Source organism: Theobroma umbraticum, unplaced genomic scaffold, assembly GCF_002168275.2.
Source record: "Theobroma umbraticum cultivar Fairchild unplaced genomic scaffold, ASM216827v3 scaffold_44.0, whole genome shotgun sequence".
Taxonomy (NCBI): Eukaryota; Viridiplantae; Streptophyta; class Magnoliopsida; order Malvales; family Malvaceae; genus Theobroma; species Theobroma umbraticum.
The window spans coordinates 8851340-8863128 of NW_018397255.1; the positions used below are offsets into that span (position 1 = coordinate 8851340).

The 11789-nt window shown below is 31.5% G+C and overlaps 1 protein-coding gene across 1 annotated transcript in view; it reads left to right on the plus strand.

Moving 5' to 3' along the window:
• Positions 1-5228: 5228 nt before the first annotated feature.
• LOC110429410 (uncharacterized) overlaps positions 5229-11789 on the plus strand; it is an 8055-nt gene continuing 1494 nt past the window's right edge. Inside the window, exons 1-8 of the mRNA XM_089785752.1 lie at positions 5229-6282; positions 7122-7172; positions 8267-8300; positions 9613-9699; positions 9807-9858; positions 10823-11000; positions 11118-11213; positions 11369-11426. Coding sequence (XP_089641878.1) covers positions 6193-6282; positions 7122-7172; positions 8267-8300; positions 9613-9699; positions 9807-9858; positions 10823-11000; positions 11118-11213; positions 11369-11426 — 646 coding nt within the window. The 5' untranslated portion in view covers positions 5229-6192. The remainder of the gene's footprint in view (positions 6283-7121; positions 7173-8266; positions 8301-9612; positions 9700-9806; positions 9859-10822; positions 11001-11117; positions 11214-11368; positions 11427-11789) is intronic.

The window sequence follows — 11789 nt, forward strand, 5'->3', positions numbered from 1 at the left end:
AATTATCATTATTCTATGTATTGGTTTAACCAAAATAAGTTTATGAATGCAATTAGTTTTATTAAATAAAAATTATGAATTTATCTATTTTTGTAACAAAAATATTTATAAAAAGAACATACAATATGATAATTGATAAAATTAAACACAATGGTTTCTTATTACAAAAGTGTAAACGTAAAACGTTGTGTGAATACAATATAAAACACTACCAAAAAACATGTTTTTTTCAACGGAATTTTTTATCGAAAATTCTAAGAATTATGTTGAAAATACCTTTTTTCAATAGATTTTCAATGGATTTTTTGTTGAAAATTCCGTCGATAAAAGCCTCGTCGGTAATACTTTCCGTTGGAAATCCTTTAGAAATTTTACAACAAAAAATTCCATCAAAAAATTTTTTTGGAAAAATTGCATGATCTATTGGTTACCCATAGTAATTTCGCTAAAAATTTCCAACGAATTTTCCGTTGAAAATAATCTGTAACGAAATTTCGTTTTAAATTTTCAACGAAATTTTTCATTGGAAAAGAATTTGAAATGGAATTCCGTTGAAATTTTCCAACAGAATTTTTCATTGGAACAGAATGGTTCTTAGTACAAAAGTGTAAACGTAAAACGTTGTGTGAATACAATATAAAACACTACAAAAAACATGTTTTTTTGGCCGAAATTTTTCTCAGAACTTTAAGAATTTCTTAGAAAATACCTTTTCCAATGGATTTCCAAGGATTTTTCATGAAAATTCCGTAAGAAAAACCTCGTCGGTAATACTTTCCTTTGGAAATCCTTTGAAAATTTTGCAACAGATTCCATCGAAAATTCTTTTGGAAAAATTGCATGATCTGTTGGCTACCCCATAGTAATTTCGTTGGAAATTTCCAACGAAATTTCCGTTGGAAAAGAATTTGAAATGGAATTCCGTTGGAATTTCCAACGGAATTTTTCATTGGAACAGAATTTCCAACGCTATACAATATAGAATATGCTTTTTTATTTTTTGCTTAATTTGTATTTTTATTATTTATGTCAAAATATCCAAGATATATATTTTTCCTTAGATCCAAACGTCTAGGTTGATAATGCAAGCAATTACCATAACAAGTATCAATGGCCTCTCTGCACGTACCATACGACAATGTTCTTCATATGAGTTAAATTTAAATTTTATATTTTATTAAGAATGTTAACTTTAATGAAAAAAAGTCAAATTAACATGAAAATTAATAACAAAAATTACTAATATTTAATTTAATAAAAATTCATTAAACACTTAATAACCCTAAAAAAATTAAAAATTAAATCAACATTTTAATTTAATAAAAAAGCATTAATTAAGAATAGAGTATCTTGCTATCCACCACATGGTTCCAACACTTTCCAAATAATCACACCAACCAGAACATCAGTTCTCTCCACTCCTAACTTGGTCAAGTGAGTCAATCTCATTAAAAACACTCCAATAGTTCCAATTCCTCTGTTGTTCCTTACCCACCATGCCAGGGCACACTAGCGAGCAAATCGGCGGGCCACACAGCCGAGCAAAACGGCGGGCACAACACCGAGTACATGCAATGGGAGGTAGCAAAGTGAGATGTAGGAAAGTGAACCACCAGTTAGGGTTAGAATAGTGCAGGGGGTTTTATTTTTTTTAGGTCATTAAACTTTGTAACTGATTTTCAACAAATAAGTTTCCGTTGGAATTTCGTCGAAAATTTGATGGGATAATTTTTTTTTCTTAAGAAATCTCCAACGGAAATCATCCGTCGGTATATTTTCGTTGGAAATCCATCGAAAATCTATCGAAAATAATCACAACAATTTTTGTTGAAATTTCGTTATAAATCTGTTGAAAATTCGTAGGAAAAACTTGAATTTCTTATAGTGAAAATTCCAAATTGCATCCAAAAGCAATTGCAACATTAGGTGTAAAAAACGTTTAACTTACAAGTGAGTCAAACAATAATAACAAATATGATTAAGAGGTCATCAAAGTATTCATCAGCCACTGTCAATTTTCTCTTGTTATAAATGAACACTACACTATAACTTTTTAATGCAATAAGAAAGGTTAGAGATGAAATCCAAGGAATATCAATTTCAAGAAGAAAGAAATAACATTAGAATCATATTTTACAAAAATCTGTTAATCGAGTCATCTATATGTTTATATTTTGATGTATAAGAAAATTATTAATTTATATATCAAGTAGGACTTATATGGTTTTTTAAAATGTATTATTTTATAAATTTAACAAATTATTAATTTACTTTGTTAGCATTAAGTCAGAACCATCAAAAAATATTATTTAATTAAAGTTATTAATTTATTGAGTATTAATTGATCGAAATTTTCTTGCAATTACTTTTTTGTTTACTTACAAATAATTTATTTGATTGTATTTGAGTATTTGGTTCAATAGTAAATATATATCTCCTCTTTAGAGAGTTAGATTCAAAATTTTCTTTCTAAATAAAACAAAAAAAAAAGAGACATTGGACCAAGAACAAATGGGAGGGAAGTGCGAGGGCGGGATGGGATTCATTAGTCACATGAGGGTTCAGTCGGTCACTGTGGTTGCAGCACAATGACAAGTGTCTCCACCCCATCTCACCATTATGCTAACAAGGTCTAGTGTGATTGGAGATTTGGGAGTCCCCATAGCATCAAAGAGGATCTAAATCTACATGCAATTGTACACAACAGAAGAGTCAAATCTTAAAAGATTAGGTGTTATAATGGGACATCTTAAAATATTAAGAGTTGATATTCTGACTTGAAAGTCTTGAGTTGGAATGTCACCTCAAACTTAATTCTTAAAAATCCAACAAAATTTATAAACCTATTTAATATTAAGTTGCAACAAATAAAATGTAATGTGTTAGAGACGAAGGAGAGGAAGATCTTGGAGTAGTTCTTAAAGGAATTGAGTATTGTGATTAGATAAGTGATAAAATAAGATTGAGAATAAAGTGAAAAAGGGTTAAGCAGAAGAGAATATTGTGGTCATGGCATAGCAGAAGTCCTTCTTGAAGTGCTAGCAATTTGACATTCAAAAAATTATGGTTCCAAAATTTTCAAAAAAAGCAAAGATTAGCAATACTTGTTTGATTACATGCGGCATTTTGAAATTGGTTTTTCGAGCTCCCATCCACAATTAGTTTAATTTCATCTAAATTAGATTTCAACCATCTAATGATTTGTGGTCGCATGGATAATTGATTCGGAAAGGTGATGGATAGTTAGTATTACCTTTCCATTGCTTTTTGCGCATTAAATTCCATTCATGAAGCTGCTTGAGTAACTTCATAATTTTCCATATTACTAGTTGAGGATACACTTTTAATTGTTTGTGTTTAAAATCATTACGTTCAATCTAAAAGAACCAACAAATGAAAATGGATAACAAAACTCGAACATGTCCTTGTTTTGTAAAATCTATTGGATAATACCATGCCCATACCACCTGCATAATATTTTGAGGCTGAATAATAAAAACTTGGGAAAACTGAGTAAAGAATTCCCAAACTTGTCATGCTGCTGAACCTTGCCAAAGGTCATGAACCAATATCTCCTCAAAAAGTAGTATTGGCACTTAGACTTCAACTGAAATCCTTTGGCTTTCAAATGTATCTTAACAGGTATTCATCTATTAAGAACTCTCCAAAAAAAGAAGGAAATTGTAAATGGGATAATTTTGTGCGATACTAAATCAAAAGCATTACTTATTGGTTGGTTTTTATGGATTAAATCCCATGCACTCTTAATAATAAATTCATTATTGGAAGAATGAACTCAATAAGCAATTTCCTCCCCATCATTTTCTATAAGAATTTAAACTATTTTCTCAACCAAATATTTAGGCACGAAATGTGTTAATTTATCCACAATTTGAGACCAAGTGCTTCAAAAACATTTATTGGTCTTTGAATTTCCAAAACATCTATAGCTTAGTCGTTACACTAGTTTAATTTAAAAAAAGTTCAATCTCTTATTCTTTTGATCAAATAGCCTTTCCAACTTTTCTTTTATTCACAAAGCTTTGACTAGTGGCTGTTGAGATTATTGTAGTAGAAGTAGTAGCTGCCGTAATTATTGCAAGAGGATTGGTCATGTTAGGATTTTTAGTGATTACCATATCTAGGGGTGAGTAAAATCAAACTAAGTTTTTATATATATTAATATATATAATATTTTTCATATATATTAAGAAGAATTGATGGTAAATTTAATTAATAATATACTTAAAATATATTAGTTTATTATATGTATGCATACAAATCATAATCATAGCAATTTAATTTTAGTTATATATTAATTTATACATTTGTGTTAATATAAAATTACAAGTTATATATTTTAAATGATATAACTTATATGTTAATATATATTATAATATATGATAGTAAATATTTTACATATTAATATGTTGTAATTATTACACCTTGGTAATGGTTTGTAACATAAAATATTATGAATATATATAGTTACAAAAATATTATATATATATATATATTTAATTTATATATAATTATTGTTACAACTTATAATAAACTTTATTTATATGATTAGACTTAACAACCTTATTAATTATCACTTTAATTTTTATAATATATAGTTTATAATTAGTTATTATTTACAGTAATTTTGATATAAAACATTATAACATATAAATTGTGTCATTAATTTCATATATATATATATATTAAAGTAATATATTATACATATATATATAATTTATACATAAGTATTATTGTAACTTATAGTAAACTTTATTTATATGATTACACTTAATAATTTTATTAGTTATAACCTTAATTTTTATAACATATTATTTATAATTAATTATTATTTATACAAACTTTGATATAAAAATTAAAATGTTATAACATATAAATTGTATCACTAATTTCATATATATAATAAAGTAATATATTATATATTTATATATAATTTATAAAAAAATATAAAATTTTAATTCATTGATCAAAAATCAAAACGATCAAATCAATTCTACATTTGATCAATTTAATTTTTTTTTATGTTTGATCAATATTTTAAAAATATATAATTCATTTAATTTTTAGATATGACATACCAAACTATTCATACTACTTATTTGCTCAGCTCTTATCATATCAATATTTATTCCGTTTCCATTTGTGTTTACAATAAAGAGAGTTGGTCCGTTAGGTGCATTTTCGTTAGTACAAAGACGCGCAAGTCGAGATTGAAGAATCGTGATTGCTTTGTTATGTTATGGTACTTTTTCTAAAGCAAATGTGGCAACAAGTGGAGCAAACCCCATGCCAAAAGAAATCTAGGTGGGTCCTTTAGGGACACCTTTCAGCATTTTGATGTTTTTTAGAGACCGCAAGAGTCAATTTCCATGCGCCATGAAGCGGCAGGAGGGACCATGCATGTTTAAAAAGACAGCAAGAACCTTTGGAATCATGAAAAACCACCATCACCAGACCGCCCGACCATGTCTGGTCCTTGTGCTCCAATACACATCGTATATTGTTAGCATTACACTCCTTTTGGTTTTTTTCTTCTTTATTTTGTGGTGGAGGTGAATTTCAATTGTGCTTGGGCGTGGCCCAGTAGAATTTCGCACCCTCCAGAAATCGAGCTACTGTCACAAATCACCGCTGGCTTATTCGAGGAGGCATATTGATTCTCGAAAGTCACTAAATTCGTATCCTTCCTAGGCGCCGCGTCCAGTTACCTCACCATAGCTGTCCATAGGTTTCGCTTCTGTTCAAGCGTTTTTATTTTTTGATTGTGACCCCCAATGCCTGTCCATTCCCTTGTTATAGACAGAATTTGATTAAAATTTTCAAAACCAGACAAGACAGGGTAGTGTATCACCTGTCCTCATTTCTCCGTACATCGCATCACCGTCACCGTATTGCTATTACTTACTACTAATAAAATCCTGAAGGGCAAAGCCCAAACACAGGACAAGGAACACGACGCTGCGGAGTTCAAAACAAAGCTCTCTTTCCTCCTCTCTTTGTCTGTTACTGTGTGTGTATGAGAACTCTGATACAAAGTGATAGAGAGAAAAGAGAGTTATTCTGGCTTCACTTTCCTAGCTATCTTCCCCTCTTTTGCTTTCTAACTCCTTTTCTTGGGCTAAGAAAAGAAAAAGGAAACGGAAGGAAAGGAAATCATTCTTGTACCAAGCAATGTTTAAGTGCTACCCTCTCAACTTTCTCTTTGTAAATATCGCTTTGGCTAGCCTTGACGCTCTTCTCGCATTTATTGCCTTCTTTCAGGTCTGTTTTGTGCACCCTTTTGCTTCTAATGTTTATGTTTCCTTTTGCTAATGCATTTGGATTCTGTGATGGCATAATTAGTTTATATATGGGCTTTATTTTTCTTTCGAAACATGTAATTCTTTCCAAGGGAATTTAGTGATGTTTGCTTGGTTGGGGAATCTGGGTCCTGCTTTTTTACTGAGAAAATGCCAGGAAAACATATAAAAGTGTAGAGTCGTGCATGCATTACTTGAAACTTTCACTTTAAAAAATTTCTGAATTTGTTTTGAGTAGATTTCAGCATCTGGACAGATTGAATAGCTAATCATGGTCCAGTATTTTTATGGGAGAAGAAGGAGAGAAGAGAAAACTGCTAGACTTGGGCCTCCTTCCTAATATATTATGTTAAACCTTTTCATTTGCCTTTTTTTTTTTAAATTTGTATTGGTGAGGATTTTGGCTCTTCTTTCTGTTAAAATACCTGAAATCTCCGCCTATGTTGGGTTCCAAGCATGGTTTCAAATGGAAAGGCAGTGAAAAGTGAGCCAATATAAAAATTATTACCTGAAAGGCTTATGCCCCAAGGGTTCATGTTGACACACTGGGGCATAAGCCTTTCAGGTACTACCTTTATAGATTTTATAAGAATCATAACTAAAATAATAAAACTTACAATTTTGATAAATCATTATCATGAACTTGAGTTAATTATGTCACATACCTTAAAAAGTATCACAAAACTAGAAGTATCTCAATAAATAATTAAGGAGACGAGTCCATATTTATAGTTAGATTTTCTTGATTATACATATCAGAAATGTTTTTCCTGACATATCTTAGCCTTCTTTTCTGACCAGCTTTCTAGGATTCACCTGCGGAATCAACAAGTTGGGTGGACGCGGCAAAAAGTGAGTGAAATCTTCTAAATTTTTCTTAGTCTTTTCCGGTTTGTTCAGTTTGTGCCTGTGCAAGTGGTTCTCCATTTCTGCACCTTGGCCAAAATTTAGGTTTCCAATTTCTATAGTACATAAGAGGAATCTTACATGTATTTGGGTGCAAGAATGCAGATTTGATAAGTGTATGTGACATCATAGTATTTCATGACACTTCTTGAATGCAATGATCAGCATAAACAAGGTGCTGTTTTTTTGGGAAATGTAGTTCTTGATAAGTTGTTGGAACACATAAAACTCATGATTAAAGTACAAACATGCAATTGATATTAATCAAAACACCCTGTCTTGTCAAATGCTAATGAGATGAAAAGTGGAATTTGGTTGATGTAGAATGAAATTCTGAAATAAAGTTGCCATCGATAAGAAATAGGAAACAAGGAAATCTTGTGCATAATGAAAACAAAAATCTGACCCCTTTTGGTAATAATATGCTTTACATGTGAACATGGCTTCCTTGATTTTGCCTTTATGTCGAAAAAGGGGAACCAAGTAAAGATAAAGCTTGCCACTCCAAAAAGAAAAAAGGTTCCCAGATGCGAATTCTCTTCAGTTAAGTCAACTGACAGAAAGAGAAAATATTACCATTTCGTATGAGCCAGAGCATTTTTTACCTCTTGTAATATTGGTTTCATTGACCAGTTCCCTTTATCCCTATATCTTACTAGAAATTAGAAATGTTTTTTGCCTTACGTGTCTAGACATCTAAATGAGCTTAATTGTCTTCAATGTTCTCACTGTTCTTATTCATCTCGTCATAGTCAATTCCATCAACTTGTTTCCTTTTCTGGCCTCCTTTATCGTAATAGAAATCTGGAACTTCCATTAATTTAATGATTATGCACTTTTTATGTTTTTAATGTATTGTATAGCTCTTTTGCACATCTTTTAATTTGTGATGGTTGTGTAAAAGCAAAGATACTCTGACTACTATGTTTATAATTCTTTTCCTGTATTTGACAATTTATAGTACCTTTTTTTTTTGAAAAGAAATTCAGTACTATGTTTTTTGAAGGAAAGAATATTGATGGAGCAAATGCTGATTGCAGGTTCTTCATCTCATGATAGGTTCTTCTAATTCTGGTAAGAGTAAGACTTAGATGTTGAGATTCTGTGCTCTATATAATGAGGCTTTTCTGTTATCTTATTAATTAAATTTAAAGTAGCATGGCACTAATTGGAATGGATATCTAGTATTGTAGATATGATATTTCATTCATAGCTCTGAAGCCACAATATCAAGTATTACTTTTTCTTGAAGTAGAAGCGACTTATCAATTAATATATGCAGGAGTTCTTTTAAGATTAAGAATATGAATTTACAGGATGGTTGTAATGAATAACTATAATCCTTAATATGTGCTAGCATTTGCTGTAATGCCAATTATTGGGTTGCTTGGATAGATTTGATTTGGTGGTCTCCAACCACGTTTCCGTAGAGCTAATCTTGCATCGCGAACCTAACAATTTCTCCAGCTCTAATCTCCAAAATCCACTTTATGCCTCCTTATTCATTTTGCAAAATAGGAATCTTTTATCCTTGGCCTTCCTAACTGTTTCTCATGCTCCCCTTTATTCTCTTTGCTATTTTTTTTCTCTTTCACAAAGTAGCATTCTTTCATCAGCTTCAGCCCTTATTAGAGCCAACTTAAGTCTTTTGTAATGTTTCTCTCAGTCCAACCATGTCCGTCATTTAACTAGCGAGACACAATGTGCAGGTTTTCCAAAGTTGGAAGCTCATTCTTAGTATGACAGATGCATTAAATCACTCAATCAAGGACAGTTTCTGCTTGTTTCCTCGTGCTCTCTCTAATACCTCTCTCTAGAAACTAGAAACTTGTAATTAGTAATTCTCCCATTCGCTTATGTGCCATTATTATCTGCATTATCAAGCATTTTCTGACTTATCTACGCTATCCCTTGTCCGTACTAAATAAAACTCTTCTAACACTTTCTGACCTAAATGTTCAGTATTGAGTGTACCTGCTTTTCCTGTTCTTCCGCAACGTAAATGTCAGATCCTCCTATTTAATTCATTCTCATTACTTTCATTCATTAATTACTTGAACCTGAAGTTTAGAGCCATTCACATTTTCTTAGCTACTGCTGACAAAAGAGCAGCATTGTGAATGTAAAATCATATCTCTCTCTCTCCCCTTTATTTTCCTGAATTAATAACAAGTTTTCTGCTTCATGCTCTTCAATCCTGTGAAGAGGACTTTATCCTATGCTTTATGTGGAAACCCTTCTTGAGGAATTTGTCACCTTCAAAGTGATCTAAAGAAATCCTAAACCAATTCTTTGGTTCTGAAAGAGTGGTTTTAAAACGTTCAAGTGGGTCTGAATATCGCATCAGACGGATACTTATATTCGGATTTGTTTTGTCTTATGACAGGTTGTGTCATTTATATTTTGTGCATGGTGGTTGCCACATGCCAAAGGTGGCTTTGCTGGTTTCATGTGTGTGGGTTTGTTCTCATGGGTATGCTTCTCTTGAGTGACAATAACTTATATTTACCTTTAGTAATTGTTTTGTAGAGCCTCTTAATGAGGTCTGCCTGTGGTCTAATGGTGAAAACTTTGATGCAGCCTTCCCCAAGATTCTGTTTTTGGCTGCATTTCTTTTACTCCTATCTTTCTGGTAAGTCTGACCTTATCTCAACAACTTTCTTCATTTAATTATTGATCATGTGAAATAATTGCCTTTCAACATTGAATTCCAAATTCTATATGCTTAAAAGATTTTTAGTATTTGATGATTTATGGTTGATTAGAGCTTCTTGTACTGTCAGGATCTTTTAAAAATTTAGATAAGGTTCTTTCAACTTGAATATTATACAGTTACTATCCTCCATTTATTATAAATCATTAATGAAGTCAATGTTCAATACTCTCTCAATCTCAAATTGAAAGATATAGTTTCCATTTTGGTAGTTGCAAAATTTTGTCCCTCTATGTTGAGGTGATGCTACCCTATTATATTATAAGGGACAATGTTGTCTGGTAGTAGTTTATGTGGCACCTTCCTGCCTCAAAAGTATAATTGTGTATAAATAACCCCATCCATGGGATAAGGAGAAAATGGTTTACGTAAAGCTCTTGAGTGATCACAACATATTTATTTGTTGTGCTTCTGCAAATTCCTTCTCCCTGTATTACATTGCTCTCCCACCATGCTAGATCATTTGACCTACTTTTTCTTGAATGCCACATAAGCTGATCTAATACACATCAGTAGACTACAACGGCATTAAGTAGTTTTTCCAATAGTTAGTGGTGGTTTTAAAAATAAAATAAAATAAAAATTGACAAAGGTAACTTCATATGTTCTGCAGAATGTTAGTGTTCAACGTAGAACAAGTCAGGGCATTAGATGTCAAATGCAAATCAATAATATATTTTCAATATGCACTCTTGTTGAGTTTACGTGATAAATTGGGAAATATCATGGTATTATCACTCATGTGTTACGAATCTTTGTAATCTTCAAAAGAATTTATGGAGGATATGCTAGAAAGATTTTTGCGTAGGAGACATTTTTCCTAGAAGTAGTGTATTGCAATTTATAAGGTACATATATGCTTTTATGGGCAATGATTTTATAGGGTCGACCTTTGCCATCAGGCAAATGATGAAGAGGAAGATGATGAAGAGAATAGTAGTCAGCAGGCATTGCTGGAAAGTTCAAAGGGCAAGGCTGGTTTGCCAAACAAGGATATTCGTCGGAAATGTTGCTCATTCCAAGGCATTCATATTGGTACCAGACAAAAATTTGTTATTGTGGTATGAGAAAGAGCAATGTCAGTTTTCATCAATAATTGTATGTATAGTTTCTATTTAAGATTCAATTTTATCAACGATGGAGTTATTTTATTTTTCTTTTTGTTCTTCTTCCCCCAGGTCATTATGCTCTACCTGATCTTGATGATCTCCTTTGCTGCAATAATGTGGATTGGCGCAGGGAAGAATCCTAGTGATTCTGTTGTAGTTGCTCGGGTATGAAACACATTACTTACTAACTACATATGGTGATTATAACATTAAAATATTCCTTGATATTTTTCCATATCAAGTCCTTTACATTTGATATTTATTGGATGTTGCAAATATGCTGTGCAACTTATTGTCATGGTGTCTGATCAAACAATAAGGTTTTAACTTCTAATGAAGTGGAAGAAACCTCAGTTTATTATTACATTGCTGAAGAGGGTTTACAAAGTGCAACATTATGACAAAAAGGGTCCGTGGTATATTTGAGTATTCTGCACTTATCGCTGCAATAATTTGTTTGATAGGCGATGTGATATCTTATGGTATATTTTGTTAAAATTGATTGACTTTCTTTTTGCAAATGTCTATTGTATTTTTGGTTGTTATTCTCCAAAAATATTTTTCAATTCAATATGGTAAATATGATTGTAAATTTTCATGACAAATAACCCAAGGCTTGGCGGTGGATCACCTTGTCACTACTCTTTCCAGCTGTGGTTTAGCCAACTGCGATCAGTTGTGGTTAAGCTTGTTTAATGATATATATTGTTAAGTTCCACGTTATGACTTATACCTTAGCTT